We start from the raw sequence: 25,890 nt of genomic DNA on the forward strand, positions 1-25,890 counted from the left end.
CCTCCGGGGCCTCAAACCAGCCGCGGTTGGCCCACAGAAGGGGCTACAAAGGTGCCCGTGGGCCCGCAGCCGCCCTCCGGACCCGCCGCACGGCGACCTCGAATGCGGGCGCGGGTCCCGCCCCGCTCCGCGGGAGACAATACCGCAGCCACGCCCCGCCGCCGAGCTCCCATTGGCTCCGCGACGTCCCCTCATGACATCACCGGCAGGGCGGGGCGCGGCGCCCGATTTAAGGGGCCGCGTGGGGCGCGGCCGCCGCAGGGGTGCGTGCGGGTGGTGAGGGCGGCAAGTGTTTTAGGAGCGGGGCAGCTTCGGACGCCGGCATCATGCGTGAGATCGTGCACATCCAGGCCGGGCAGTGCGGGAACCAGATCGGCGCCAAGGTACGGGCCGGCGCGGAGTGGGGGCGGGAGGGTTTTCCCGCTGCGGGGTGCAGGGGTCACACCCCGCGGGTAGCACGCAGCCCCGTTCCGAAATGAAAAGATAAACGCGCCATGGACGCTCCTGCTCCTGTGTTTGCGGCGGTCTGAACTGCTCCGCCGACCGCGATGTGCCCGGTCCGTCCCTGCTCTGCCTTCCTGCAGGCAGCCGCGCCAACCCCCACTCCCCCCCCGGCTGCCTCGCCCCTTTGCAGCCACGGCGCCAGCTCCTGAGGGAGGGAGCCAGATGTGTTTCGGTGCGACGGATGACCCCCTCATCGAGGGTGTTGGAGATGCTGTCACCTTCTTGTAGTGGCTAGAGGGTCTTAAGCCACTGCTAGACAATGGGAGACCACCAAACTGAAATACCTGGGGTTTGTCATCTTTTGGATACAAGCTATAAAATAATTATCTTGCACTTCCATGCTCCAGCTGCCTGTCTGCTCTCCACTAATTCAGCTGCTGCAGCCAGAGAAGCCCTTTTACACTGACTCACCTTCCTCCCGGGCAGCTGCTCTGCCATGCGAGGGAGTGGTCAGGGCCATGGCATGCATGGACTGTGCTGCTGTGTGTGATTGGCACTGGCCAGCTGTGGTTAAAAACTGCCCTTTTCAAAAAATTTCTTGTAGTTCTGGGAGGTCATCAGTGATGAGCATGGCATTGATCCCACTGGCAGCTACCATGGGGACAGCGACCTGCAGCTGGAGAGGATCAATGTCTACTACAATGAAGCTGCTGGTGAGTGTGTCTGCTTCCTCAGATGTCCTTAAATAAATAAGACAGACATGCCAGTTCATTGAGGCTGGAAAAATCCCCGAACAAGAGCTGTCACCTGCCAGTGATGCCTCTAAGAGAGCTTTGTTCTCAGAATGGCTCTGATAACACAGTAGTCTTGGTCGAGACAGCATGTCTCTACAGTGAAATGCGGGGAGGCGGAAGGGAGCACGGCAGGGCTCCTGTGACGCTGGCTGCCGACTGTGGGGCTGTAATGCTGGCGCTGGTTCTTCTTGTAGGTAACAAGTATGTCCCACGGGCCATCCTGGTGGACCTGGAGCCCGGCACAATGGACTCTGTGCGCTCCGGCCCCTTTGGACAGATCTTCCGCCCTGACAACTTTGTCTTTGGTAAGTGAGGGTGGGATGAAGGCGTGTCCAAGTAGGAGCTGCAAGCACAGGGAAGGCTCAGTGTGAGCATGCAGGTGACCTGGGGGGACCAAATACCAACAGCACAGTGGGGGTGGAAGTGAGGAGTGAACCCCGTGGGGTGGGACAAGTGGGATGATCTCTGTTCCTCCTGTGGGCACTAATGCAGCACCTTGCTTTTGGGTCTGTCCTCTAGGTCAGAGCGGGGCTGGCAACAACTGGGCTAAGGGGCACTACACGGAAGGTGCCGAGCTGGTGGACTCTGTCCTGGATGTGGTGAGGAAGGAGTCGGAGAGCTGTGACTGCCTCCAGGGCTTCCAGTTGACCCACTCGCTGGGTGGCGGCACGGGCTCTGGGATGGGCACCCTCCTCATCAGCAAGATCCGGGAGGAGTACCCCGACCGCATCATGAACACCTTCAGCGTCATGCCCTCGCCCAAGGTGTCGGACACGGTGGTGGAGCCCTACAATGCCACCCTCTCTGTGCACCAGCTGGTGGAGAACACGGATGAGACCTACTGCATCGACAACGAGGCCCTGTATGACATTTGCTTCCGCACCCTGAAGCTGACCACTCCCACGTACGGGGACCTCAACCACCTGGTGTCGGCCACCATGAGCGGCGTGACCACCTGCCTCCGCTTCCCCGGCCAGCTGAACGCTGACCTGCGCAAGCTGGCGGTCAACATGGTGCCTTTCCCCCGGCTGCACTTCTTCATGCCGGGCTTCGCCCCGCTCACCAGCCGCGGCAGCCAGCAGTACCGAGCCCTGACGGTGCCCGAGCTGACGCAGCAGATGTTCGACTCCAAGAACATGATGGCCGCCTGCGACCCCCGCCACGGTCGCTACCTGACGGTGGCCGCCATCTTCCGGGGACGCATGTCCATGAAGGAGGTGGACGAGCAGATGCTCAACGTGCAGAACAAGAACAGCAGCTACTTTGTGGAGTGGATCCCCAACAATGTGAAGACGGCCGTCTGCGACATCCCCCCGCGCGGCCTCAAGATGTCCGCCACCTTCATTGGCAACAGCACGGCCATTCAGGAGCTCTTCAAGAGGATCTCGGAGCAGTTCACAGCCATGTTCCGGCGCAAGGCTTTCTTGCACTGGTACACCGGCGAGGGCATGGATGAAATGGAGTTCACGGAGGCCGAGAGCAACATGAATGACCTGGTCTCCGAATACCAGCAATACCAGGATGCCACTGCTGACGAGCAGGGGGAATTTGAAGAGGAGGGAGAGGAGGATGAGGCTTAAGTCACCTGGTATCAAAGGAACTTTTGTAAAGCCGGCATGTGTACTGAATGACTTCTGATAGTGGTGGTGAAGCACGTTCTCTAGAAGCTGTGTACCCAATTATCCTCTCAGCACTTGTAACTGACAGATTTCTTAATGTAACAGTTCTGACTCCCAGTTATTACAATGTTTTTTTGTCTTTTAATGTTAAGAGCACATAAAGGCATGTATTCTAGATCATGTTTTTTGTCTTTCTTAACACCTCTATTGGACACAGAACAGTTATTCAGCCTGTGCAACAAGACATAAGTTTAAAGACATATCAGAAATTCTGCAGCACAGTGGTGTGCTCTGATCCACTGAGGCTTATATATTCTCAAAATGTGTGCTTCTCATGCAAATATCTTTCATGTTTTTTCTTACAGGACTCAAATCTACTTGTAACTTGATTGAAAATTGAAAGCCAACTAAAATTCCTAAACACGGCAAGGACAAACACCTCTAACTTGTTTTACAGTTTAAGTCTGTAGGAAATCTTCAACTTGCCTGTTGAAGTCCTCTGCAAAACGCAGGTGTAGGTTATGCTTTCCTTCTGCCATCAGAAGCAACCTTAAAAGAGGAAAAAAAGCCAAAACCCACTGAATATGCACTATATTCTGTGAGTATACGTAATTAAAATATTTGTTGCCTTTTTCCTTGCTCTTTGTTACCCAACTCTTAATTACTAATCCCTGTCTACGTGGTTCAGAATGTGAACCACAGCAACAGTTGAACAAACAAGCATAATACTTGCTTCACTTCGGAGAGAATGAACTAAGCTTAAAACAAGTTCTTGTGTCCTAGACCCAGTTTCTAGGAACCTTTCTGGTGGTTGGCAAAGAAGATAATCTTCCAAAATTAAAGTGAATGAGATGCATCTTTAGAAGGTATGTGAAGTACCAGAGCTCTTTTGCCTGTTTCAGAGAACAGTGGTTGTGCTGGGCAGTGAACATGCAGAAAAGATCACTCCAAAACCAGACTTCTACTCCCCACCTGAACTTAGTTAGCATTTGAACTGCAATCTTTCTGCAAAAAGACAAAATCCAAAACTAACACCATCCATTAAAATAAAAAAAAGGGAGTCAGGATTTCTTCAGCTCTAACAAAAGCTAAGGAGTAGTATCTGTGAAGGTTAAATTTTTAGACTGTAATACCAGTATGAGTGTGACAAACCTAAAATGCTACTTGCTGTTTCTTTCTAACTGGGAAAAAACTTTATACCTTAGGTATGTACTCATACCACTTCATTATGTGAGGGTGAGAAATGTCTTAGATTTTATCCTACGACTTACTAAGCAGTTTCAACAGAGTTAAAACCATCTTGACTGATAGTTTCCTATGTTGCCTTCATGTCATCTAACCCCATTACAGCAAGGGGGGATCTTGCTTCTTTCAGTGGTAACAAGTGCCATTTTGTCTTTGGGAAAAGAGCAATAGTGTGTGAGCACACCCACCTCTTCCAGCACCTCTCTGAATTTCATTAAGTCTGTTTCATCAAAGACAAAGCAGCACACAGATGTGCACACCTATAACACTCTATGCTGTTCCCTACTGATGTTAAGCCACCGTAATGGTACCTAACTCCAGCCATACCACACAGATATAGAATGATGGCACACTTTTACTGTAAGTGATGTATCTGCACCACAATCAGCAAAAGCTTTTTCTACTTTACTACTAGATAAAAATCAAAACAAGAAAAGTTGATGGTAGAAGCATGTGTTACTGAAAAGGTGCTAAATTTAAGGTTTTCTTCTGCTTCACAATGGAACATGTAATCTCCAATGCAACAAGGGAGGAAGGGGGCCATGTGCCTAAGTATTAATTTCTGGGAAGACCATTAGTCTGATTCCTCCTGTGATAAATATACATATGTGGGAGCACTTCAGCATGAAGACATGTGGAGAACTCCTTTACATGTGATTGGATCACAACTTCTACCACTGTTTTCTCCTCTGCTATCTGATCCTTGTCTAGTTTTTGTGATGACTTGCCTTAGTTGGCACCTGGAGCATTTTAGAGCTCAATGAAACCTAACAGGATGATAGGTGTTCTGAGCAGGGCATGTGGGAGTAACTAACTAGAAGACATGGAAATAAAACACCTGCATGTGACTGTTAGGAAGGTCTCTTGTTCTCATCTTTCCTGTGGCATAATGCATTTCTATGAACAGCAGGGCTGACTTTGAGGTAAATATATCACTCAACTTTTCACAGAGATGACACCAATGAAACAGTTCCTCACACTCTGCCTTCATAAAAATGGGGTTTGTTCTCCTAATTCTTTCCTCTGGTGTCAATCATCGCAGTCTGTTATTAAGTAGTAATAGAACTCTTTGTGTGTAAATCTATGAAGAAAATTCAGCTGGTGAAATCTCAGCTTTTTATAGGAAGCTGGAGATTTCAAACGAAGCAAATGGTGCCCTGAGATTTTCTTCATAGAATCACTTCAGTTGGAAGAGACCCTCAGGATCATTGATTCCAACCATAACCTAACTCTAGCACTAAACCATGTCCCTAAGAACCTCATCTAAACACCTTTTAAACACCTCCAGGCATGGTAACTCCACCACTTCCCTGGGCAGCCTGTTCCAGTGCCTGACAACCCTTTCTGTGAAGAATTTTTTGCTAATATCCAACCTAAACCTCCCCTGGCACAACTTGAGGCCATTTCCTATTGTCCTATCACTTGCTACTTGGGAGAAGAGACCAACACCCTCCATGCTACAACCTCCTTTCAGGTAGCTGTAGTAACCTCTGAGCATACTTGTACTTTTTTTTTTTTCTCATTTTGCTTTTCTTAAAAACACTGAAGATTCATGGCACAGTTGAAAAAAACAAAATCTTTGAGGTTGTTGTTCACACCAGCAAGGCAGAACAAAAATAAGCATCCTATGCTTCTCTCCAGTAACTGGGAATATCTCTCGGTTCATAGCATCTGAATTCACTGCTCCACTGAATGGGGCAGAAATAAGGTCTCTTGCAACGGCCGTAACAGAGGAGAAATTTCCTTATTTCAATAAATGTTAGGTAACGATTCAGTGTGTGAAGTGGAAAGAGGAAAAGGATCTTACTTGGTTTCTCTTGGAGAACATTAGGAAGGAGCTTATTAAAATATTGTACTTCTTGTATCACAAGAAAGGTTCGGCTAGACTGTGCATTGTAACTTGCTAGTGAAGTTTATAACAGTTCTGTCTGTGGCAGAGACAACTTGTCCAAATACTTTGTGGTGGTGGTGGTGGTGATGTGTTGTTTCTGTGTTTTGTTGTGTGGGTTTTTGGTGTGGTTTTTGTTTTTGTTTTTTTAATCACTTTGTGGAGTTGAACTTCTTCATTTCTTCAACAATGATTTATAAATACTCCATCATACAACTTACCGGGAGCCTTTGATGTGCTTATGAATGTATTCTGCATGAGCCCTTGGAACCAAAGGGTCTTTCTCACCATGAATTATAAATGTAGGGCATTTAATATCTGGCAGCAACTGTTGGCAGATATTACCTAGGGAAAAGATAAATTAAGGTCACACTTCATTTTAAAACAGTATTAAACACTGAAACTGCTTCTGTAAAGGACTGTGAACTCCACTGGGTTCTAGCTATTGCCTCTCCTTGTGAATAGCGTGCAATTAATCTGCAGAACTGTAATTAACATTTCTTTCTCCAAAATGTTACTTCACTGAAATTTGCTCCATTAATGGATACTAGCACAAACGGATAGAGTGAATGAGGTACTTCTGTCCCATGTTTCCCCTGGGCTCTCTTTGACTGTTCAAAGCAAGTATATGCAGCTCTTCCCTGGCTTTGTTCTTTTCAGCCTGAGTCTCATGTCCTTTGTATTTAGGCTACTCTTTGTTACCCTGGTTGTTAGTTAAAAGATTTGCTACTTTTATTAACAAGTTAACTTTGGTTGTACTCCAGCTTGTTGCACCTTCCAGACCCTTTGTGGTGTGCAATGCATAACTCTTTCAGACAAATTACACTAAAACTATTCAAAGGTTATTCTCCCTGGCCATTCTTCTCATAGAACTTCAAGAATAATTTTATGCTTACTAGTCTTTAGTCTCACTAGAAGTAATTTTAATGCTTTTCCTTAAAATATCTTCTATTTATCCCCCTTTGCTTTTTTCCTTGTCCCTTAGTAACCTAGTTTCCATATTCTTTGCCTAACTTGCCATGTTCCCGCAAAAGAATCTGTGGGCAAAACATACTTGATGAGTTTTATGTTCCATTTCTCTTTGAGTTAGCTTTGGTTTCTTTGTAGTTGTAGCCTTGCAGCTATCAACAGCTGTACAGTTAATGTTCATATATGCAATTTCCTTAGCTCTAAAGTCATACACCATTTCACTAAGTTTTTCCAATTGTTTGGTTATTTATATAGTCTCAGTTTGCAGTTCTACTGGTTAAATGTTTTCATCTAGAACATTTCACACATAGTCCTCAAACACCTGCACAAATGTTGACTGTTATTCAGAACAAGTAACGAGTAAATTTAAGTTATTTACCTAAGGACATAGTTGGCAGTCAAACTATTATTTCCTAGTTTCCAGTCCTAAACTTGTTTCGTACTATAACCACTAGATTATATTTACTCCAAAAACACAGAACAGCAGGAAGAATCTTGAATTTTTCAGCGTTATGGAACTCATAGGGTTTCATTAAATGTTGGCACCTTCTAAAAATTCATTTCTTATGGCACTTCACACTAAAAACTATCCCATTTAGGGCAAATAGTCTATTTCTTAAAAAGAGCTTGAGTTGAATTTTTGACCAATGAAGGCTTTGCTCTCCTCCTTTTATCTCGGATGAGTTCTATTAATCCCTTTTCTTGTATTTGCCATATCTGCACCTTTTGTGCAGTGTCTTTAATTCCAAGGAAGCCTGCTTGTAGTCTAAGTCACCCTCCACAAGGAGGAAAAAACCTGCAGTTTGATGGTTGCTTTTTTCTTTTTTTTGTGTGTTTGTTTGGTTTTTGTTTGGGTTTTTTTTTCCAGAAAATGTTAGGCTTTGTCCAATATCTGACCCAGTTACAGCATCTAGGTAATTAATCTCCTTGTTACATGTCTCCAGGTGGCTTCTTTTTCACAGTCACTCCATCTCACAATGTTTGAGGCATGCACAGGCAGTAAAAGGATGTCACAGTCAGAGTTTCACAAGCCTGGGCTTTGGACTTAAGAATAAACTAGTTTTAAGGAGATACAGAGATGCATTCTAGAAAGGGTAAAACAAAATCAGATCATAATTTGTTACATCACTCTAGTGGGAGAACTTCTAGTACCTGATCACAAGCAAAACTTCATAGAAAAAACACGAAATGGAGAGTTTTCCTTGTAGTACCTGCTGCCTGTTAATGTACGTGACCTCCCATCTTTCATTATGAGAGCTACAGGAAAACATATTAGAATTACAGACTCCTTATATTTCTGCTTTAGGCAAATTAAAAGCAATTTTCCTCTGAATTGAAACTGAACTGTAGGTATCCTTGACTGCAAAAGTCTATGTAGAGTAATTGTAGAAATCTTCAGACGTGAATATTTAATAATTATTTTGTCTAGTTTAACTATTATTTTTTTGATTTTTAAACACCTAGCCTGTGTCAATACTGGTTTTAAATGCGTTTTCCTAATTCTGAGTTCCTGAAATTTGAACTTCCTTCTTTTTTAACTCATTATATGCTACTAGTTTTGAAATAGTGCTTCAGCTCCTGTTTGCAGAAAATGGAATGAACATGCCTCACTTTTGGGATATCTTAACATGTCACCAAGAGGTAATACTTTGACACTGAGAGAAGAAAAAAGCTCGAGCAGTATCCCTCCTGCTGAGTCTGCCCAAAAGCAATGATTTAATAATATTGTTTTGTGGCGGAACAAGAGGAGAGAGTGATCAGCTAATGCTTTCTATAAATGTGTTTTCCTCCTGTACCTTGCTGGTTCTGTGAACCATCTAGAAAGTAATTGCTTTATTCATGAGGATGAGTCAGACCCAGGTTTTAATGCCATATGCAGTCCTTCCTTTACTGGCTGCTACGAGTACTGTTAGATTTTTTTTTTTTAATCCAGAACTATCTGCTACTATAATTGCTTCAGTTTAACATGGTAAAAGTCTTACCATCTGATTTTTCAGCAAAGCGAGATATTCCATCTACCCAAGCCTCACAGGTTTTTGCAAAGTATTTAAGTCCATACATCTCTTCTAGTGGTTTCTTGACTTTTTCACTCCACTTTGAAACATCTCGGATGCCTACACAAAATAACATTGAAATATGTTAAGTCCTTTCCAGCAACAAGATATAACCCAGTACTGTCAACACCTAATATGAGTAAGTTTTCAAACCAGGCTGCAGATGTGTATTTCAAATTTGAAATGGCACTGAATGTTTTTAAATAATTCATACTATGGAAAGGGTATAAAAAAGGCAGTTTTATGATCTCTGCTGAGGTCTTTCTGAGCTGCAGAAGGATCATCTTGTTATAGTGGCCACAAGGAACAACAGAAAGAAAATAATAATCAAAGGACTCAGTCCTAAAACTTCCGATGTTTCTTTTTGAAGGGTTTGCAGAAGAGGAGCTCAAGGAGGTATCTTGTGTATAAAAAGGGGACTGTTCCATAATGGTGTGCCAGAGCTGGCAATTATTTTTAATATCCTTCAGCCTTTTGCTTTGGCTCATGGATGGAAGTTCTTCCATGGCTCCTACCAGTATTCAGAGGAAGGAAGTTCTTACTAAGGCATTCCAGCAGGCTGACATCATGGTACATTTGCCATGATCTTACAGAAAAACAAGCAGCTCTACTTAGTAGAGCCCTATGATTCATGGCATGCTGGCTAAAGCTGTACAAATAGCTTGACATTTTAGTTATTTATTTATCAGATTTACCTATTTTTTCCCCTCAAATTTCCAGTACTGTTCACAAACCAGGTATCTACAGGGATGACTCTCACTAAACCATATTTCAATTGTACACCTTTGTATGGATAAAGCTCAAAACAACATTGGCATAGTAGAGAACCTGAAAGAGACCAGAAAAGTACTGAATCGTGAAACAGCAATGTATGCTACTAGCAAGCCTTTTGATTGGTTTCAGATAGGAATTCAGGGAAGAAAGGAGCAAGGTGTTAACAAGCAGAACCTGTCCAGCCAAAAGAGCAAGGTAGCAACGGTTGAAAGTGCTTTATAGCAGGATCTGATTGGAAATGAGTTTGCTTACTCCTGGCTAGCTGTTACTGTTTCCCTTAAAGAATCTCCTGTTTTACCTTTGGGGCTGGCGTTAATTTAAAAAGGGGAGGGAGGAAGCCAACGTTGAAAGGACGTAGATACGAAATAAATGCCTTTCTCTCCTACCAAACCCTGCCCTGCAGCCAAGATGCCCTGATGGGTCAGCTGTAGGCTTGCACTGCTCCTCCCTGAGCTCCAGCATCCAGAGAGACATGTTGAAAACACCACCACGGAGGGGCCAAAAGTCAGCATTGCTGTGGGTGCTCTGTGTAAAGTAAGACTTCTTTCCTTTACTTATTCATTTATTTTACATTTTAGTCTGTTGGCTGATACTGACATGCATTTCATAATTATATAATAAGAACTTGATAAATATAAAAGCATGTAAAGAAATAAAGCATCACTATTACAGAGCTAAAAAGTGTTTTTCTTACTGAATTAAAAATATGCTACTACTAACAGACGTGCTTTAGTTTGGGTGAGGTAAGTACATATGTGCAATACATACACTTGTAATTTAGCTGAAGACAGATTTCGCAGCTGGTATAAATCAACCTCCAGTCACTAAAATCATATTATACTGGGTTACACTTGTTGCAGGCCTGTGTGGTTAACTTTTAATTTCAAAAAGAAAGATGGTCCCTTTCTGAGTTCACTAGCAGTTTTTGCTATTTTCCTTTAGAGTGACAAATAATCAGATTTTATCTCACATGGCTGGAACAAGGATCAGAAATCCCATGCTTCTTTACTTTGCAAAGGTTTTGTAACCACAATAATTAACTTCAAAGGAATGCAAATTAGAAAGGCATCCTGGGACACTCGCTTGAATGATTTATTTGCTTCCTGAACTCAAATGGTAAGTTATGAGCTTGTTTTCTTACTGTCTGTGTATTATATAGGCCCTAGAGGTAAAAGCTGTTACATGCTAGCCCAGTGATTTTCTGTGAACCTCGTTAAAAAGTTGCGCAAGACGTGAGAAAAGAAATCAAGCCTGAGGTCAATAGTGTTATTTGGAATTTATTTTTAGGAATTTGTTACAGCAACAAAAATTTGACTTTCTGAAAACTACTGATGAGCTATTATAACTTATGCTTTTCAGCAGCTTAAGTTGTTAAGGACTTGTTAAAAAATCTATTATATTACCCCTAGAGTACTTGTTAGGGAGTTTCTCACTATGACTTTAATCTATCCCTATACTTAGAAACCTGGCGAATTTTGTGTCCTTTTTCTTTAGGTTTGCTGTGTCATCAACTCTGTCTCTACTTAGCTGTTATATGACTAAAAATCTTAGGCCAAGAAGAAATGAAAATAAATCTTTTAGGATACAATATTCAGTTTGTACATACCATTATAAATTCTCACATCCTCTTGAGTAATGCTGGCATTTGCTCCCCAGACAACCAACTTGTGGATAAGCATTGGATACTTTGCAGCTGCAATCAGGGCTGTAATTCCACCATCACTCCACCCCAACAAAGAGAACTTCTTAAATTTCAGTGCCTTGATTTGTATAAGAAATTTATGTGCAAATCATCAGCTGGTTTTACAAGCAAATACCAAATATTTCTTGAAAACTAACTGTACAGATTTAGACACAACACTACATAGTTGAACTATAGTTAGCTTTCATAATTAGAAAATATAATTTTCCTGCTATACATAAAAATACTTAAGAAAAGGTCAAATATTTAGCAAACAAGAAATTATACATGCCCTTCCAATTTTCTACAACTATTTAATGAAACAGGCAGTAGCCATATTAGATTCTTGCTGCATTTAGAAAAGCTCTCTTGAACTTAAGAAATGTTTATTTACAACAGAGAGTAAAGACCTTTCCAGAGAGCCTGATGGTATCAAGAATCTGTGGATTCTCATGGTATGAAGTTAGCAAAGGCTATCACAGTGTGGGATGGTATGTAATGCAAGACCAAGATGAAATTAAAAAAAAAAAAAAAAAAAAAGGTGTAAGACTTGAAAAATGGAACCTGGTGATCTAATTTATTGATGCCAGCTGATCTAAAGAAAAAAAAATCTGCTCTGTAACAACCAAAAAATGCTTAAAGTATTTGCTACATTATTGTATCAAATTTTAGTGCCTAATTCACATTTTCTGAAGCTTTTATGTGCACATTTTAAATGTTACTTCATGGTGAATTGCAGTTCAAAACATTAATAACGAAATTCCTCCTCCTCAAAAAGGAAGGCTCAGGCAAAAAATATGACAACCAAGACCTTAACTCATTCTGACTCGTCCAATGTTTTCCACTAGAATTTGAAACTCTTGTTTCCTCATATATCACAATCTGTGGCAGGGGGTACCAGCAGGGACAGGAGAGAGGATTTTGTGTGTCTGATATTCAGGGTGCAAAGGGTGGGAAAGGTAAAGGCGCTCATGAGCAAATACATCTGCAGGTTGTACAGGGACGATATTCAACAGTTTTGCATATAGAGATCTCAGTTTGCAAACTCTTTTGCAAACAAACATAAAGATTTCAAAGGTTTTTGTTGTTGTTTTTGCAGAAATTACAGCCTTTTAGGTATGACTAAGGAAGACAATGTACTTTTGGAGGAAAAAAGAGCAAGTTAGTTGAATGGGTTGTTTCCGTGTTTGGTGGTTTTTTTGTTGAAAGTCCAGGCCTGCTTTCTTTGGAGAGAAGAACGCAAAAATGCCAGCAATGAGAGAAACAACTACAGAAAGATAAAAAGCAGTTTCTAGTCTGGAAACTTAGTCCTGCTTGTAAATTCGGTCATCAGGTGAGGCATAACTTTATCAGTCAACTTGATACCTAATAAAATTCTACTACTATCAGGTTTTTCTGGTTTTGGCTTCTTCCTTGGTATTAGGCTCACTACAGTGTTGCTCAATACTAGATTTCACCCAGCTAAGCATGAAAAGAAAATAAAGTAGGGGAAACAAAGAGACCTGTAAGGTAAGAACTGACAGCAAGAAAAGAGAACCTTGAATTTTAACAGCTGATCACAAGTTGGCTCTGGCCTGCTGAAAAATTAGTTATCTGTGACCAACTTTGAGTGTTGAGCTGCTGAAGGGTTACTGGTGTCTTGGCAAGTTTCAGGAACTGGAGGCAGTACTTGTAAAGATGAAGTTTTTGCTGTTGCTGCTGCTGTTCCCCCACCATCAATAGCAAATTACAGATCTCAAATTTGGCTGATGAGCGGAAAAACTGGTTAAAAGTTTTGTTCCTCATGCCAGGTTATTTGCCAGTGCTTCAACTGAGATCTATTTGCTTACAGTATTTCTCTTGTTTAGCAGTCATTATCTTGTTGCATTCTTTGGCTTGTCTCAGGATGCATTTCCAGCAGGAGGAATTTAACTTATCCTTTGCAGCCTTCCAAAAAACAATGTGATGTAACAGATGTGTTGGATATGGTATGCGTGTTTGCTTGCTCTAATCTTTAACTACTTACAGTACAACCCTCTACCTAACACTGGCAATAACCTGAGAGTTGGTTGCAGAGCTGGTCGCACAGCTCAGGTCTGTGGGTGATTTTGTGCTGATTTTACTCTGTAAGTGAACAAAATCTCTTCTGAAATCTCCTCCATCCAAGACTATGTGAAATCCAAACAAACAATCACACATGCTATGACAGGAGTAACTCACAACAGTGAGTTGCAATACAACAGCACACTGCACTGAATGCTTTCATTGGATCACAGTGAGTATATCATAAGTAAGGGTTGCAGCTGATCTACAAAAACTTGGAGAAGTCCAAGCTCATCATTTCACAAGGTCAGCAGCTCTGAAGAGTAAGAATGTCTTAAGTATCAATACTAATTATTTCCATAATGGTTGTTCTAATGTTATTGGCCTTTGCAGGCATTAGGCATTGGGATGGAGTGCAGCCAAGTGGCCATACTTGCATTATACTCCTTTTATTTCAAGCGAACTCCTTCGGAGAACACACGTGGTGACACAGTGCAGACTTGTCTGAATCAAGGTGCTAAATACTCTGCAGAATTCCAGTTTTTATTATTTCACAGAAACCCTGCAGCACTCACAGCTCCAGCAGAGACACCAGAATCTGAAGGAGCCTTGAATAAAGGTTCTGAAGTCTCACCTGTACGGATGGTTTTTTTGGCCAAGCGTAGGCCAGATGACATATGTATATATTTCAATATAAAGCCCTCTAGGAGTTATGACTTTGTTTTCTTCTGAAAATCCTAGGTGGGATGATTCCTTGGGATTTCTGCCATCCTTTATGTTATGCTAAAATAGAAGCAAATTACCCATGCTTGGGAAGATTTTAATAATTTGTTATTATATGCTTACATCAATAAATATCTTCAAAAAACCAGGGTGCTCTGTCTCATTTGTTTTCGCAGCTTTAGAGATTGGTAGGCTGTGGTCCTGTTTGACTAGAAGCTACATGGTTACATACTCTTTGGGGACAGTTCTGTTTTCTTTTTTGCATTTATTAGTATTTGAACAAAGGCAGGAAACAGGGTTTCAAACATTTAGACTGGAAGTTTGTCACCTATCCATGGCAGCATCTTTATTTTCTTAGTTAGTGTAGCAGAAGGAATTGGTGATTTACAGTGCAGAGAGATTGCTTTTATGGTTAGAGGGCAAAACTGTGTCTTAATCCTGATTCTGCTGTCAGACTTATTTTGTTTTGCTATGCAGAATGCTCCAGGAAGGCTGCATTTCCAGTTTCAGATGGGTTTCTGCAAGGTTACTGCTTATTAAATACAGTTGGATTGACTGTCTGAATCTTGTCTCATGGTTTTGGAATTTTAATGCTTAACACAGCCAAAGAGGCATAGCTTAACGTAACAAAGCCAAAATATTAGTTAAAACTAAACCAGAAAATGTCAGCACTTATAGGATGGAATAAAACAGGAACACAGAAACACAGATTTGAAATAAAAAATTCTGCAAGATGGAGAAGTAATAACAGCTTTAGGTCATATTCTTTATAATCACAATAGCTGTATTAGTTATTAAGATCTGGTATGATCATAGGAACCCTTTGAATTCCCACAAACATAATTCCAGTAATATGCTGTAAAATGCAAAGTGTCGAGTTAATTTTAAAAATCAAATATTTCTTGAAATGGAATACTCAAGGCAAAATGCCAAGACTCTATTAGATAGAGTACCTTCTAAGAATGTTTCACTACTGTAATCCCTTCAGTTAGAGCACTTGGCATAGACTTTGGTTTTTATATATGCTTTACCTAAACTTACATGGTTCTTGGCTGCAAAACTCTTAGGGCAGGGTCTTGGGATAAAAACATATTGCTTTATAATTAATTCCCACTGCTAAGCCTCTGTGTATAATGCAGAAGAGATGGAAGAACTATTTTCCAGAATAGTGTGCATCTACCCAGTTTTAAGCCTTCATTTCTATGCTCTTTTACTTAATTTGCTATCTGCTGGAAACAACCTGCTTAACAATACTCTTCCTCCTTCTCATAATGTAAGCAAAACAGATTTTAAATATATATGTAAAAAATAATAAATTCTCAAAATAGATTTACCTGCATAAGATCCACAGCATCTTTTGCATCTCTCTCGAAGAAATCTGGAGGAAAGTCACGAGAAGGAGGAATGGACTGTCCGTATCCCCGAGGATCCCAAGCAACAATTGTGAAAAGTTGCTTATTCATAGACTTAAGCTGTGGTCCAAAATCAGTTTGACCACTCCCTGAAACATAATTTTTCAGTTACAGTAACCACCATAATATACACATAGTATACATACTCTAAATGGAAACCTGGGGAAATTTGTACCTTAATTCTAAAAAAAAAGAGATGATTCATCAACTGATGTACACTTGATTTCTAATTGTAACTAACCATTGCAACTCTCAGACAGGAAGTACCACAATAAAAATCTTTAGAACTACCTACAATACTCCCAGAGCAAACCATTTCTGGCAGGTGTGTAAGCTTATCAAAACTTGTGCTCTACATGGATGCTTTAAGAATCTTAAACTGAGTTCCCTGGGTAGGGATTTCTCTTTAACAGACTTAAAGCGCTAGCATGGTCATTACTGTTTGTCCAGACAGCACAGACGAAACTGAAAGGGGAGGAATATACTGACTCTAGCCACAAATTTCTAGGTGAAAAGCACTGTGCAAAACATTTGTTATTTGATAAAATACTTCTATGAGAATACTGGCGCCTTAAGCTGAGCTTTACATACTTCTTTGCCTGAGGAGACAGTGGTGATACAAAAGCATAAAACTGTAACTTTTGATTTTTCTAATACATATGTTACCAAAATAAGCCAAATGCAGCCATTTTTCTGATGCAGAACAGTTTCTTTTATAGACGACTCAGACCTTCAAAGGATTAAAAAATTAAGTATTCCAGTCTATTGCACTAAGCTATCTATGAACACTAGCATGAAGGCAAGACTGCAATTTATTTCCTATTTAAATTACGGTCTTGTAGTAACAGGATAATAAGCTACTTGACTAAAGCCTGTTCAGACCGAGCATATTCAAATATGTAAATCAAATATCAAATTGGCTATCCACTGTTATATTAAAAAGGCCATTTAAGGGCATTTAAGATTTTTTTCTGTTTACTTGGAGAAGTATGTCCTCAGATACCTCCTCCTATACCATCAACTTGTCTAAATGATAAAAGAGGCTGTATACAGCATGTCACGATGAGCTGACTACAGCCTGACATGATCTCTTTTCTCTTGCAATGCCAATTAATAGCTGGAGTCAGAAGAAAAGTATCAGGTTGTTTGAAAAACTCCAATGCAACCTGATTAATACTAATCATGATTTCTTACACAGGCTTTGTATGTCTCTACACTATCATGCATATGCTTGTTATACGATATTGTTTGTAACTTAAAAAAAATCTACAAGGCTGAAAGCATATCTGAATGCTGTGTTTTCTTTGTACTCTTCTAGTTAAAAAGGGAAACATCATATTTGTTTTAATGTAATTTAGAACTAGCTTAGAGACTAATTAATTCTGTTTAACTAAAAGCACCTGATTGCCACAACACACTTACTAGTGTGTTAATACTGTAAGTACTATACAATAATATTGAAAACATAGTATCAGTACAAAGGAAAGAAGTATGTGCAAGTTGGAATGTAAAGCTCACCCCCACACGCTGCCCAAAAACATTCAATCATAAACTTAATAAAGGTAAACATATCAAGTCTGACTATTACTGTTTGTAATAATGCTAACTGAACAATAGCCATGTACTCCTAATAATAATATTACTCACAACTGAAGAAATACATTATTTTTATTTAAAGAGTTAGTATTTGCAACAGCAAAGCACCCCTAGCATTAACTTTTTTCCACCCTTCCCTTGAAAATTCTTTGAAAGAAAGAACCACTTCACAAAGACTTGAAAATGTTGCTGCCAAGAAGAACAAATGTTTCCTGCTCTTCAGTTCTTCACATGCTATCATCTTGATCCAGCAATTGAGTTAAGTGTGAGCCCAACTCTGAGCACAGTAATGGTCCTACTGACAGCCTGCTATGAAGTAAGTCTGATTGGTTCTTTAGAACTGCAAAAACCCAGGGAAAAAATTAAAAAAAAAGAGGCTGTGTTAATTTTAAAAAATTGTTATCAAAAGCAGAGGTCTCAATGGACAGATACCGCTTAGTTAGCAAAACCTGTTGCCCATCTCAAAAAGCCATTGAGAATCTTAATGATGTTGCCCTGAGTAACCAAATAATGAAAACACATTTTTAGGCAAAAAGCAAGTCTCAACTATGCCTTTTTCATTATGATAATGAACTGCAAGTGCTGCATTATGCCTATTAATTCAATTGGAATGCACCTAGTTTCTAAAAAGGAATGCATAATTCAGCCTGTGTAACAAATGTAGCTGACCTGATTTTTCCCCTGTTGTTTTGCACCTATTTTCCATCTGTGCTGGACAACCCCTTTGTACAGTTAAATCCAAAAGTGTGAGTGACAACTACACAAGTCCAAGACATTGTGTAAAAGGTGCCTGTTGAGACAAATGAAATCTTTAGAAACTGTTAACTGACTGTAATAACTCTGCCTTTTCCTATCTGCTGTATGTGTAGCAATTTTTTAAATGAAAATGGTCCATAATCACGTATCAAATATATTACAACATAGTTTTGTGAATTCTAGCTTGAGACTGGATGGCAAAAGAGTTGGGTGCTCCACAAAGATAAGACAAAATCTCCAGACCTAGCATTCCGGGAAGCAGAAGAACTGCATGGCTTCCTTCTCCTGTCTGCTGATAATGCAGGTTGACTCCATTCACTTGGATTTTGGCTGATGTTATTGAAGTACTAGGGATGGGGGGAGGGGAGAGAAATAGGGAAACATTCAGACAGTTAATTCTCATTACTACACGGTCATTCAAGAAATACAGAATAATTACTTTTTCTAGATATTGGTGATAATACAGTGAGATTTATATGGGTCACTTGCCTTTCATGGGTGCACGGAAGACTAAATAAAAACTTGTTATGAGCAGAGCAGTATCCAGTTGTAACCACTATGTAACATTTGTACTTAGGTTTCTGTGGGAACGGCAGGATGTTCGGTTCCAGCTAAATAGCCTCGGACAGGTTATACAGAAGTATGTTTTTTTGAGAGTCTAAGAAGTGATAGCCCAGGCCAGTGAGAACGATATCTCAGGTCGGAAAACCGCCCCGATATGTATGATGTGTGAATGTTGGGCCTGGGTGTGTGAATGAGTGGGTTGGAATGCCGCCCACAAGATATGCATGGGAACATGACTGAAAACAGTCACAACATGATTGTGGTGTGTTTAGAATAATATTTTTTGAAAAAAGTGTCTAACCTCTTGGCCCAGCCTTGTATCTGTAAACCTATAAATTGAGAACTGTTAATAAAAGAGAGCTCAGCGCTACCTGGCTCGGCTCTTGCTGCTAACAAGAACTCTGTGTCTGTGCGTCTGTCTGCATCTGTATGCATCGTTCCTCATCGCCGCAGGTTTCAATAAATGTAGTTAAATTACTCAAGTTAAAGGTGAGGAAAAAAAAGAGACTTGACTGTGCAACAAGGGGAACATAAAAGCAGCTCCCATGGCTACAGAAATGTGTTGAGAGAAATATATGAGAAGAGAAACCCCATTCTGTCACAGCATAAATTTTGAAATGGCTGGTGTTCACCTTGTTATTACAAGGCCTCTCAAGTGTCAGAGAGATCATAATCTATTGTTATGGTTCCCCATGAACCAGAGGGTCTAAAACAAAAACCACCTTGCACTGAGATAAGGGTGGAGAAGAAGGATAATAATAATAATAATATTTCTGTCAGTGTAATCTCAGTAGGATGTAATGCTTAATTGCGAAATAACACATGACCAAAAAACCCATCCACTAAAGAAGTGCCACAGAAAATGATCGCAGAAGCCTCTTCTCAGCCCTGGCCCTTACACCCCGACATCAGCTTTCAGTACAAAGCATGACATATGTGTAAATGCAAACAGGTAACCTGAGATACCATGTCTAGATACAAACACCTGGTGAGAAAGCAAAAGCAGCACAGATTGAAGGTATCTTCTTAACAGTACAAACCATTGCGAGGTCTCCCAACAAGTTTGTGCGCTAATGGTTGCAAGGCATCCTTTCAACAACCTAATTTTATTTAAAGGTAGTAATATGATATTAATTTTGCCATTTGGCTACCTAATGGTTAATCCTTATTCTCTGCACTTCTCAGTTTACCTAGATAAATGTTCCTGCCCCATGAATTCAATCAATGTGAATTTCACACACATACTTACAGAAATGTTGTTTTCCAGTCTTACATGTAACAATAATATCTATTCCATTATATGTACCATGCAACTTATTAAAAATTCAACTTTAACATCTAAAATCTGAACTAATTACAGCATGTAAGCATAGTCTCACTCATATAGAGATTAACAAGATGGATTAAAGGTAAAAAAATCCCACAAACTGAAACTTTTGTCATAGGGCATATGAAAATGGACTGGTTTACAGAACAGGATCTGCTCTTTCTACCTGTGCAGATCCAATTTTAGATCTGGAGAACAAATGCAGATCCGTGGCAAGAATACAGCTCAAAGAAACTCGTTGCGCCGTTATGACTTCAGTGAGTTTTGCTGAATTGTTATGCAAATGTGATTCAAGTGATCAGTTTGACTGTAATGTTAAACCTCCTTTAAGTTTATGTATCACAGCTGATGTGGCTTTATACTTTATAACTTGAATTCTGAAAGTAGCACTCAGATGGCCTTCTTATCACTTTTTGAATATCTGAGTTTTGCTTTTTTCTATTTATACATTTTTAAAATATATGCCACCTTTGGTTTGTCACACATTTCAAAAGGCTATTTTATCTTAGTTCTCACCACAGCAAATGAACAATTTGCTCTTATACATTTTTATAGAAATGTGAGGTTTTTTTCTTGCAGTTAGTATTTGCCAAAAACATTTCCACTTCTGAATAAAACTGAAATAATGACCATACAGCTACTTTTTTTTAAAACAAAGGTAACCAACACGTAATTTAGGCAAGGAATGCATATTCTGCTTTCATGATTCAGATGCTAGATGTTTTTAAACAGTTCTACATTCTTTAAGATTAATTATTAAGATGAATAATTAATTATTAATCAGGGACTTGAAAATTTCACAGCTTGTGATGTTTTTCTATTCTCGGATCATAGTGTAAAGTTCAATGAAATTCAGGAGTTCCACGTGCAGAGTATTTTCAATACTTTCTGGACTAAGAACAAATTAGTTGTTTTGGGTTTTTTGTGTGTGGGGGGTTTTTTTGGTGGTGTTGTTTGTTTTTTGTTTTGTTTTTAATGTGCTGAGGCACTGCACTGGAACTAGATACACCTAAACCAGATTGAGTCTTCCCCACACCAAGCTTCTTTGAGTCTGAAATAACTTCAGTATGGATGTCAGCATGAAGACTCTTGTAAAGTTTTCTTAAAGACTGCATTTTCCACCGTTTGGCATAATCAGAAACCATGTTAAAGCAAACAAAAAACCCACTAGGTTGTAATTGAATTAGTAGTGTTAAGATATATAGCTCTTTGAGAAGCATTTAACACATACTGCCTATGTTTACCAAGACAGCACAGATGCAGAGCAGGCACATCTTGTACAGTGGCTTGCTGGAGGCCACACTTCATCTCAGGCTCTGTAGGAGCAAGCTTAATCTCCAAACTACCTTCCTGTTCCAGCTGTGCTACAGTACAACCTAGTCTTTGTCTGTGCGGGGAAAACAAAATACAGTATTATGTCTATTTTACTTAAGATTTGCAGAATAAGTGGTATTTTATATATATTGCATATATGTGTACTCTCTTTGCAACCTCAGCAGCCTCCAGGAACACCTTATCGGCGGTGGCACAGAAGCCGGGCGTTCAGCAGCACGTCCAGCCTTGCAGGGGAAAATGGAGCCGCAGAAGTGAGGGTGACGGACAGGGACGAGAAGGGGCTGCGGAGCTTTGCTTGCACAGCGAAAGCAGCGAAGGGAAAAGCTCTTCCCCCCAAAGCGCGACGAACCTCCCCGAGTAACCGCAGGAGGCCACACGTCCGCCTACAACCAGCGTCCCCACCTTGTCCCCCCCCCAGTCTAACCCCCTCTGCTAATACACATTGTTCACCCCGCAACCCCCCGCTGACAGCCATCCGGACCTGTCCAGTATCACCTTCCTCAAGCCCCGGGTGGAGGGGAGGGAGCTGGGGAAGGGGGCGGCTGTGGCTTTTACCCGTAGGCGGCGGCCGGTCCCCGGCACATGAGCGGCGCGGCCCGGGCGGGCGGCTGCAACAGCAGCGCCTGGAGGGCCCGGCCTGCGCTCCTGCAAGCCATTTCGCCCACCGAAGCCGTCCCGCCGGGGAGGGGAGAACAGAGGAGCCCGTCCCGCCGGGGAGGGGAGGACAGAGGAGCCCGTCCCGCCTTCCCTCCTCTCTCCTCCCCTTCCCTGCTGTCTCCCCGCCTTGTCAGCTCCTCCGCGGCCCTGGAGGTGCCAGTCACGGGCTGCGCTGGGAACTACGGTCATAGAATAGAATCGAATCGATTTCAGTTGGAAGAGACCCTCAGGATCATCAAATCCAACCATACCCTAACCCTAAACCATGTCCCTAAGAACCTCGTATAAACACCTTTTAAAACTCCAGGGATGGTGACTCCACCACTGCCCTGGGCAGCCCGTTCCAATGCCTGACAACCCTTTCCGTGAAGAATTTTTTCCTAATATCCAATCTAAACCTCCCCTGGCACAACTTGACGCCATTTCCTCTTGTCCTATCTCTTGCTACTTGGGAGAAGAGACCAACTCCCTCCATGCTACAACCTCCTTTCAGGTAGTTGCAGACAGTGATCAGGTCTCCCCTCAGCCTCCTTTTCTCCAGGCCAAACAGCCCCAGTTCCCTCAGCCGCTCCTCATTAGGCTTGTGCTCCAGACCCCTCACCAGCTTTGTCACCCTTCTCTGCACTCTCTCCAGTAATTCCCCACTGAGGGGGTGCCCTGGGACTGAGGGCGGCCAGCGGGGCGCTGGGTGCTTTTGCCACCCTCCGGGCGCTGAAGCCCGTTCCCCGGGCGGCAGGAGGGGTCCCCGCTAAACTCGACACTCAGAAACCCCCCCGCACCACCTCTGCGGCGTGAGGCGACAGACGGCACTGCCCGTCCGCTACCCGCGCTCTGATTGGCGAGCGCCGATGTCACTCAGGGCAGGGCGGTGCGCTGGCGGCAGTTACTGGGGGGAGGGTTTGGCGCCCCGCCCCTCGGCGGGGGTTAACGGTCACCCCGCCGCGGGAGCCGAGCGTGAGGGAGGGCGGTTTGCGCTCCCCGTGAGGGAGCGGCGGGGCGGGAGTTGGGAGGCGTCGGTCTCTCCTTCCGAGTCATGGCTGATCCCTGATCCCACCTGCGACTCCCGGAAAGGGAAGCCCTGGACCCGCCTGAGCCAGGAGGAGGGGGCTTCGGCTGTGGCCAGTTCTGCGCCCCAGAGGGGAGAGTAGCGCCCAGCCGTGCGGCAGGTGATGCAGCTGCGCCGCCGGCTGTGACGGGGAGCAGGGCTCTGTGAGCCCCTCCATCCTCTGCAGGAGGCAGAGATGTGCCTCGACACAGCTCTGCCTGAGAGAGTGAAGATCTCCGTCTTGGGAGGTACAAGGGACCAAGTTGTGAACTGCACCTCCAGCTCTGCCCATGATGCCAGAAGCTCCACGGACTGTAAAAAAAAAAAAAAAAAAAAAAAAAAAAAAAAAAAAAGAGAGAGAGAGAGACGCTGTGGCCATCTGTGATTCCAGATCTGCCTGGAGAAAGGCTCCCCGTGCAGCTGGGGCAGTTGGGACAGCGAGGGCAGCTCTGGGGACTGGAGCTTCCCCAGGGTAATGCCTTTAGCATGATGACCCCAGGCCTGATGATGATAGGAATCATTCACTCTACCCCACCAACACTATTTTAGTGACTGCTTGTTGGGAGAGCATGCATTCCCTAGACAACTTGTCTTTAGCCTGGCAAGTGCCCAGGTTACCTGAGGCCAGCCACCTCTGGAAAGGCTTGACTGCCTTCATTCACCACAGAACTTAGTCATACTTTCTTCTGGACCTTCTCACAGGTTGGTCATAAAGCACCAAGGAGACTGACCGCTTTCCTTGGTGTCTGCTTTCCAAGTGTGTACAAGAATGACTAGCCTGAATCCTGGCCTGCCCAGGATGATGGTGGAGAGGGCTGTGAAGGTAATGAGGAAAACAGCAAAAAGCTGTAGAGCTGGTATCAGGCTTGAAACAGACTTAGGAAACTGCCTTACAACCCGATGAGAGGTATTGCCTCAAGACAGGTCAGTGTTACATATTGACTCAGCCCAGCAGGAGCTCAGTGTCTGCCCTGAAAGTGAATAGTTGTCAGCCTTCTCACTCCATTGCCATTTGTTTGCCTGGGACTAACAACTCTTAGAGGTGGATGACAGTCATAACAAATCCCACCACATAAAGAGATTAACTCAACTGTGTGATGAGCATACTGGTTCAGTTTATCCCCTGAGCAGATCAAACCGTTTAAGATTAAGGTCTTTACTATGGCTAATTACAAGCCATCCATCATCAGGGCAAGCTGCCTTTACTCTTGCCCAATGACATCTACAAGCCCCTACAGTTTCCTTGGCTCATGGGTCCCTTTCAGAGGCTCATCTTTGTTGTCAGTGTCACTGTCCACATTTCTTTCTGGCAGAAAATGACTGGAGGTGACAACTGGCTTTTCTGTAAAAAAAGCTAGCTTGGTCTTCTGCTACACGAACTGATTTTTTTTTTCTGAATTCTGCAATTACCATGAGTCAAAAGGAGCTCTTATTGCATGTATCACTATGAGCTTCAGAGAAAAAGGCCTCAAACTTTTTGTATTCAATTTCATTCCTGTTAAAATGTCTTTCAGTCTGATCTTCCTCCGTATCCTCTACCTACTATGGCTAAAGGAGATGTAACATTCTCAGAACATGTGCTGAAGAACTGAAGGATAAGGTAGAAAGGGTTTATCATAAAACATAGGGGGAGAAAAGAGGTAATTAGAAAGGCAAAACTAGAAGCCTTCACCGGATGAAAGAAAAGGGACATGAGGAGGTTTATGTACCACTTAAAAGGATGGGGTCATTCCAGATGGGTTAACCGCCCTGTCAGTGTGATGAAAGCTGAGAGGTCTCTTTGCGGGAAAGGCTGTCACAGTTGAGGTGCTGCAGCATGTGTCATCTCCAGGCCTTCAGTCACGGCTCTGCAGCATGAAGCCTGTAAGGTGGCCATTCCTCTCCCAGGTGCCTGGACCGTGCAACCCCTCTCACTTGCAGCATTCTGCCTTCTTTGACCTGAGGAGAGAAAACTAACATGGCAGTTGGGACAGAAATAGCACTGGCAAAACCCCCTTTTCTATGCATGTGAGGAAAATAACTGGCTCCATGAGGAATGACAGGAAAGAGCTGCTCTCAAGGAGGGAGTTGCTTTCTGGGCCCACAGGGCAATGGTCTCAGATGTAGCTGTAGAAGCAGGACCCTGCCAAGGCTGGGTGCAGGTGGCAGGTGATCTGGGGACAAAAAGAATGAAAACTCACAAGTTCAAACTGTATTCACCCTGCTCAGTTCACCAGAATAGCCAGCCTTGTTAGTAAAGCAGATTTAGACATACTGATGGGCAGCTGGGAGAATTAAGTATTTCAGCTCAACCGTTTCCTCACAAATCTTCACCTCATAAATTAATGGCTGAAAGGAGAGAAAATGCTTTGAGCGAGCCAGACACGGGCTTACTCTTACACAGCTTGTGGAAAGAGTTTGAGAACTGGAGCACTACTTCTCCTATCTGCTCCCATAAAACATTTTTATTTGTCTGCTTACTGCCAATGGTTCAAGTTTTGGGAACTAACTGTTTATGGCCACTGTATGGATAAGAAAAAAAAAAGAAAAGAGTTTAAAAGAGGTATCACTGCTCTGCTGTTGATATGTCCCTGAACACAGATTTCCCTTTCCGTCTCAACTGCCCTGTCATTTTTTTGGCTCCCTTGGTGTTGCCCCGGTATGGTCATCTGTACAACCAGAAACTTGTGTTTAGTAGCAGCTTCTGGCTGCCTCTGCTGACACAATTTTTCTCTGACATCCACCCAAGGCTCTGGAGAGCATCACTGTTGCTCAGTGGGACTTTGTCACCTGTGATGAACCTTCATGGTCCCTGCAATTGGGCTGCTCTGTCAGTGTCGCAGAGATTTGTTCCTTGTGGAATCGAACAGCAGTGACAAGGGTGATTCGAATGACATTTCCCAGCCCACAAGTATTTTCCCGGATGTCTTGTGAGACACGGAACTGCAGAACAGTGAGATCTTTAATTATGCCTATTGAATTGCAAGGACAGAAGAGTCTTCTGAC

At 42.6% G+C, this 25,890-nt stretch overlaps 2 protein-coding genes across 4 annotated transcripts; one reads left to right on the forward strand and one right to left on the reverse strand.

Moving 5' to 3' along the window:
* The first annotated feature begins 303 nt into the window (after positions 1-303).
* LOC135984970 (tubulin beta-1 chain) lies at positions 304-3,082 on the forward strand. Of its 2 annotated transcripts, none has more exons than XM_065627892.1 (4): positions 304-383; positions 1,049-1,181; positions 1,325-1,543; positions 1,758-3,082. In XM_065627892.1, exons 1-4 carry the CDS (start codon positions 327-329, stop codon positions 2,816-2,818), a joined length of 1,470 nt encoding a protein of 489 aa, XP_065483964.1. In that variant the 5' UTR covers positions 304-326; the 3' UTR covers positions 2,819-3,082. The 2 variants fall into 2 exon arrangements, with proteins under 2 accessions (XP_065483964.1, XP_065483963.1); XM_065627891.1 differs by having other exon boundaries at positions 1,049-1,157; positions 1,433-1,543.
* Positions 2,981-21,911, reverse strand: BPHL (biphenyl hydrolase like). 2 transcript variants are annotated; one of them, XM_065627893.1, is made up of 8 exons: positions 21,759-21,911; positions 21,100-21,255; positions 18,221-18,324; positions 15,548-15,714; positions 11,394-11,547; positions 8,942-9,073; positions 6,212-6,335; positions 2,981-3,406 (listed from the first exon to the last, which is right to left on the reverse strand). In XM_065627893.1, the coding sequence occupies exons 1-8, from the start codon at positions 21,857-21,859 to the stop codon at positions 3,316-3,318; spliced, it is 1,029 nt and encodes a 342-aa protein (XP_065483965.1). In that variant the 5' UTR covers positions 21,860-21,911; the 3' UTR covers positions 2,981-3,315. The 2 variants fall into 2 exon arrangements, with proteins under 2 accessions (XP_065483965.1, XP_065483966.1); XM_065627894.1 differs by lacking the exon at positions 21,100-21,255.
* Between the last annotated feature and the right edge of the window lie 3,979 nt (positions 21,912-25,890).

This window comes from Caloenas nicobarica, chromosome 2 (genome assembly GCF_036013445.1).
Source record: "Caloenas nicobarica isolate bCalNic1 chromosome 2, bCalNic1.hap1, whole genome shotgun sequence".
NCBI lineage: Eukaryota > Metazoa > Chordata > Aves > Columbiformes > Columbidae > Caloenas > Caloenas nicobarica.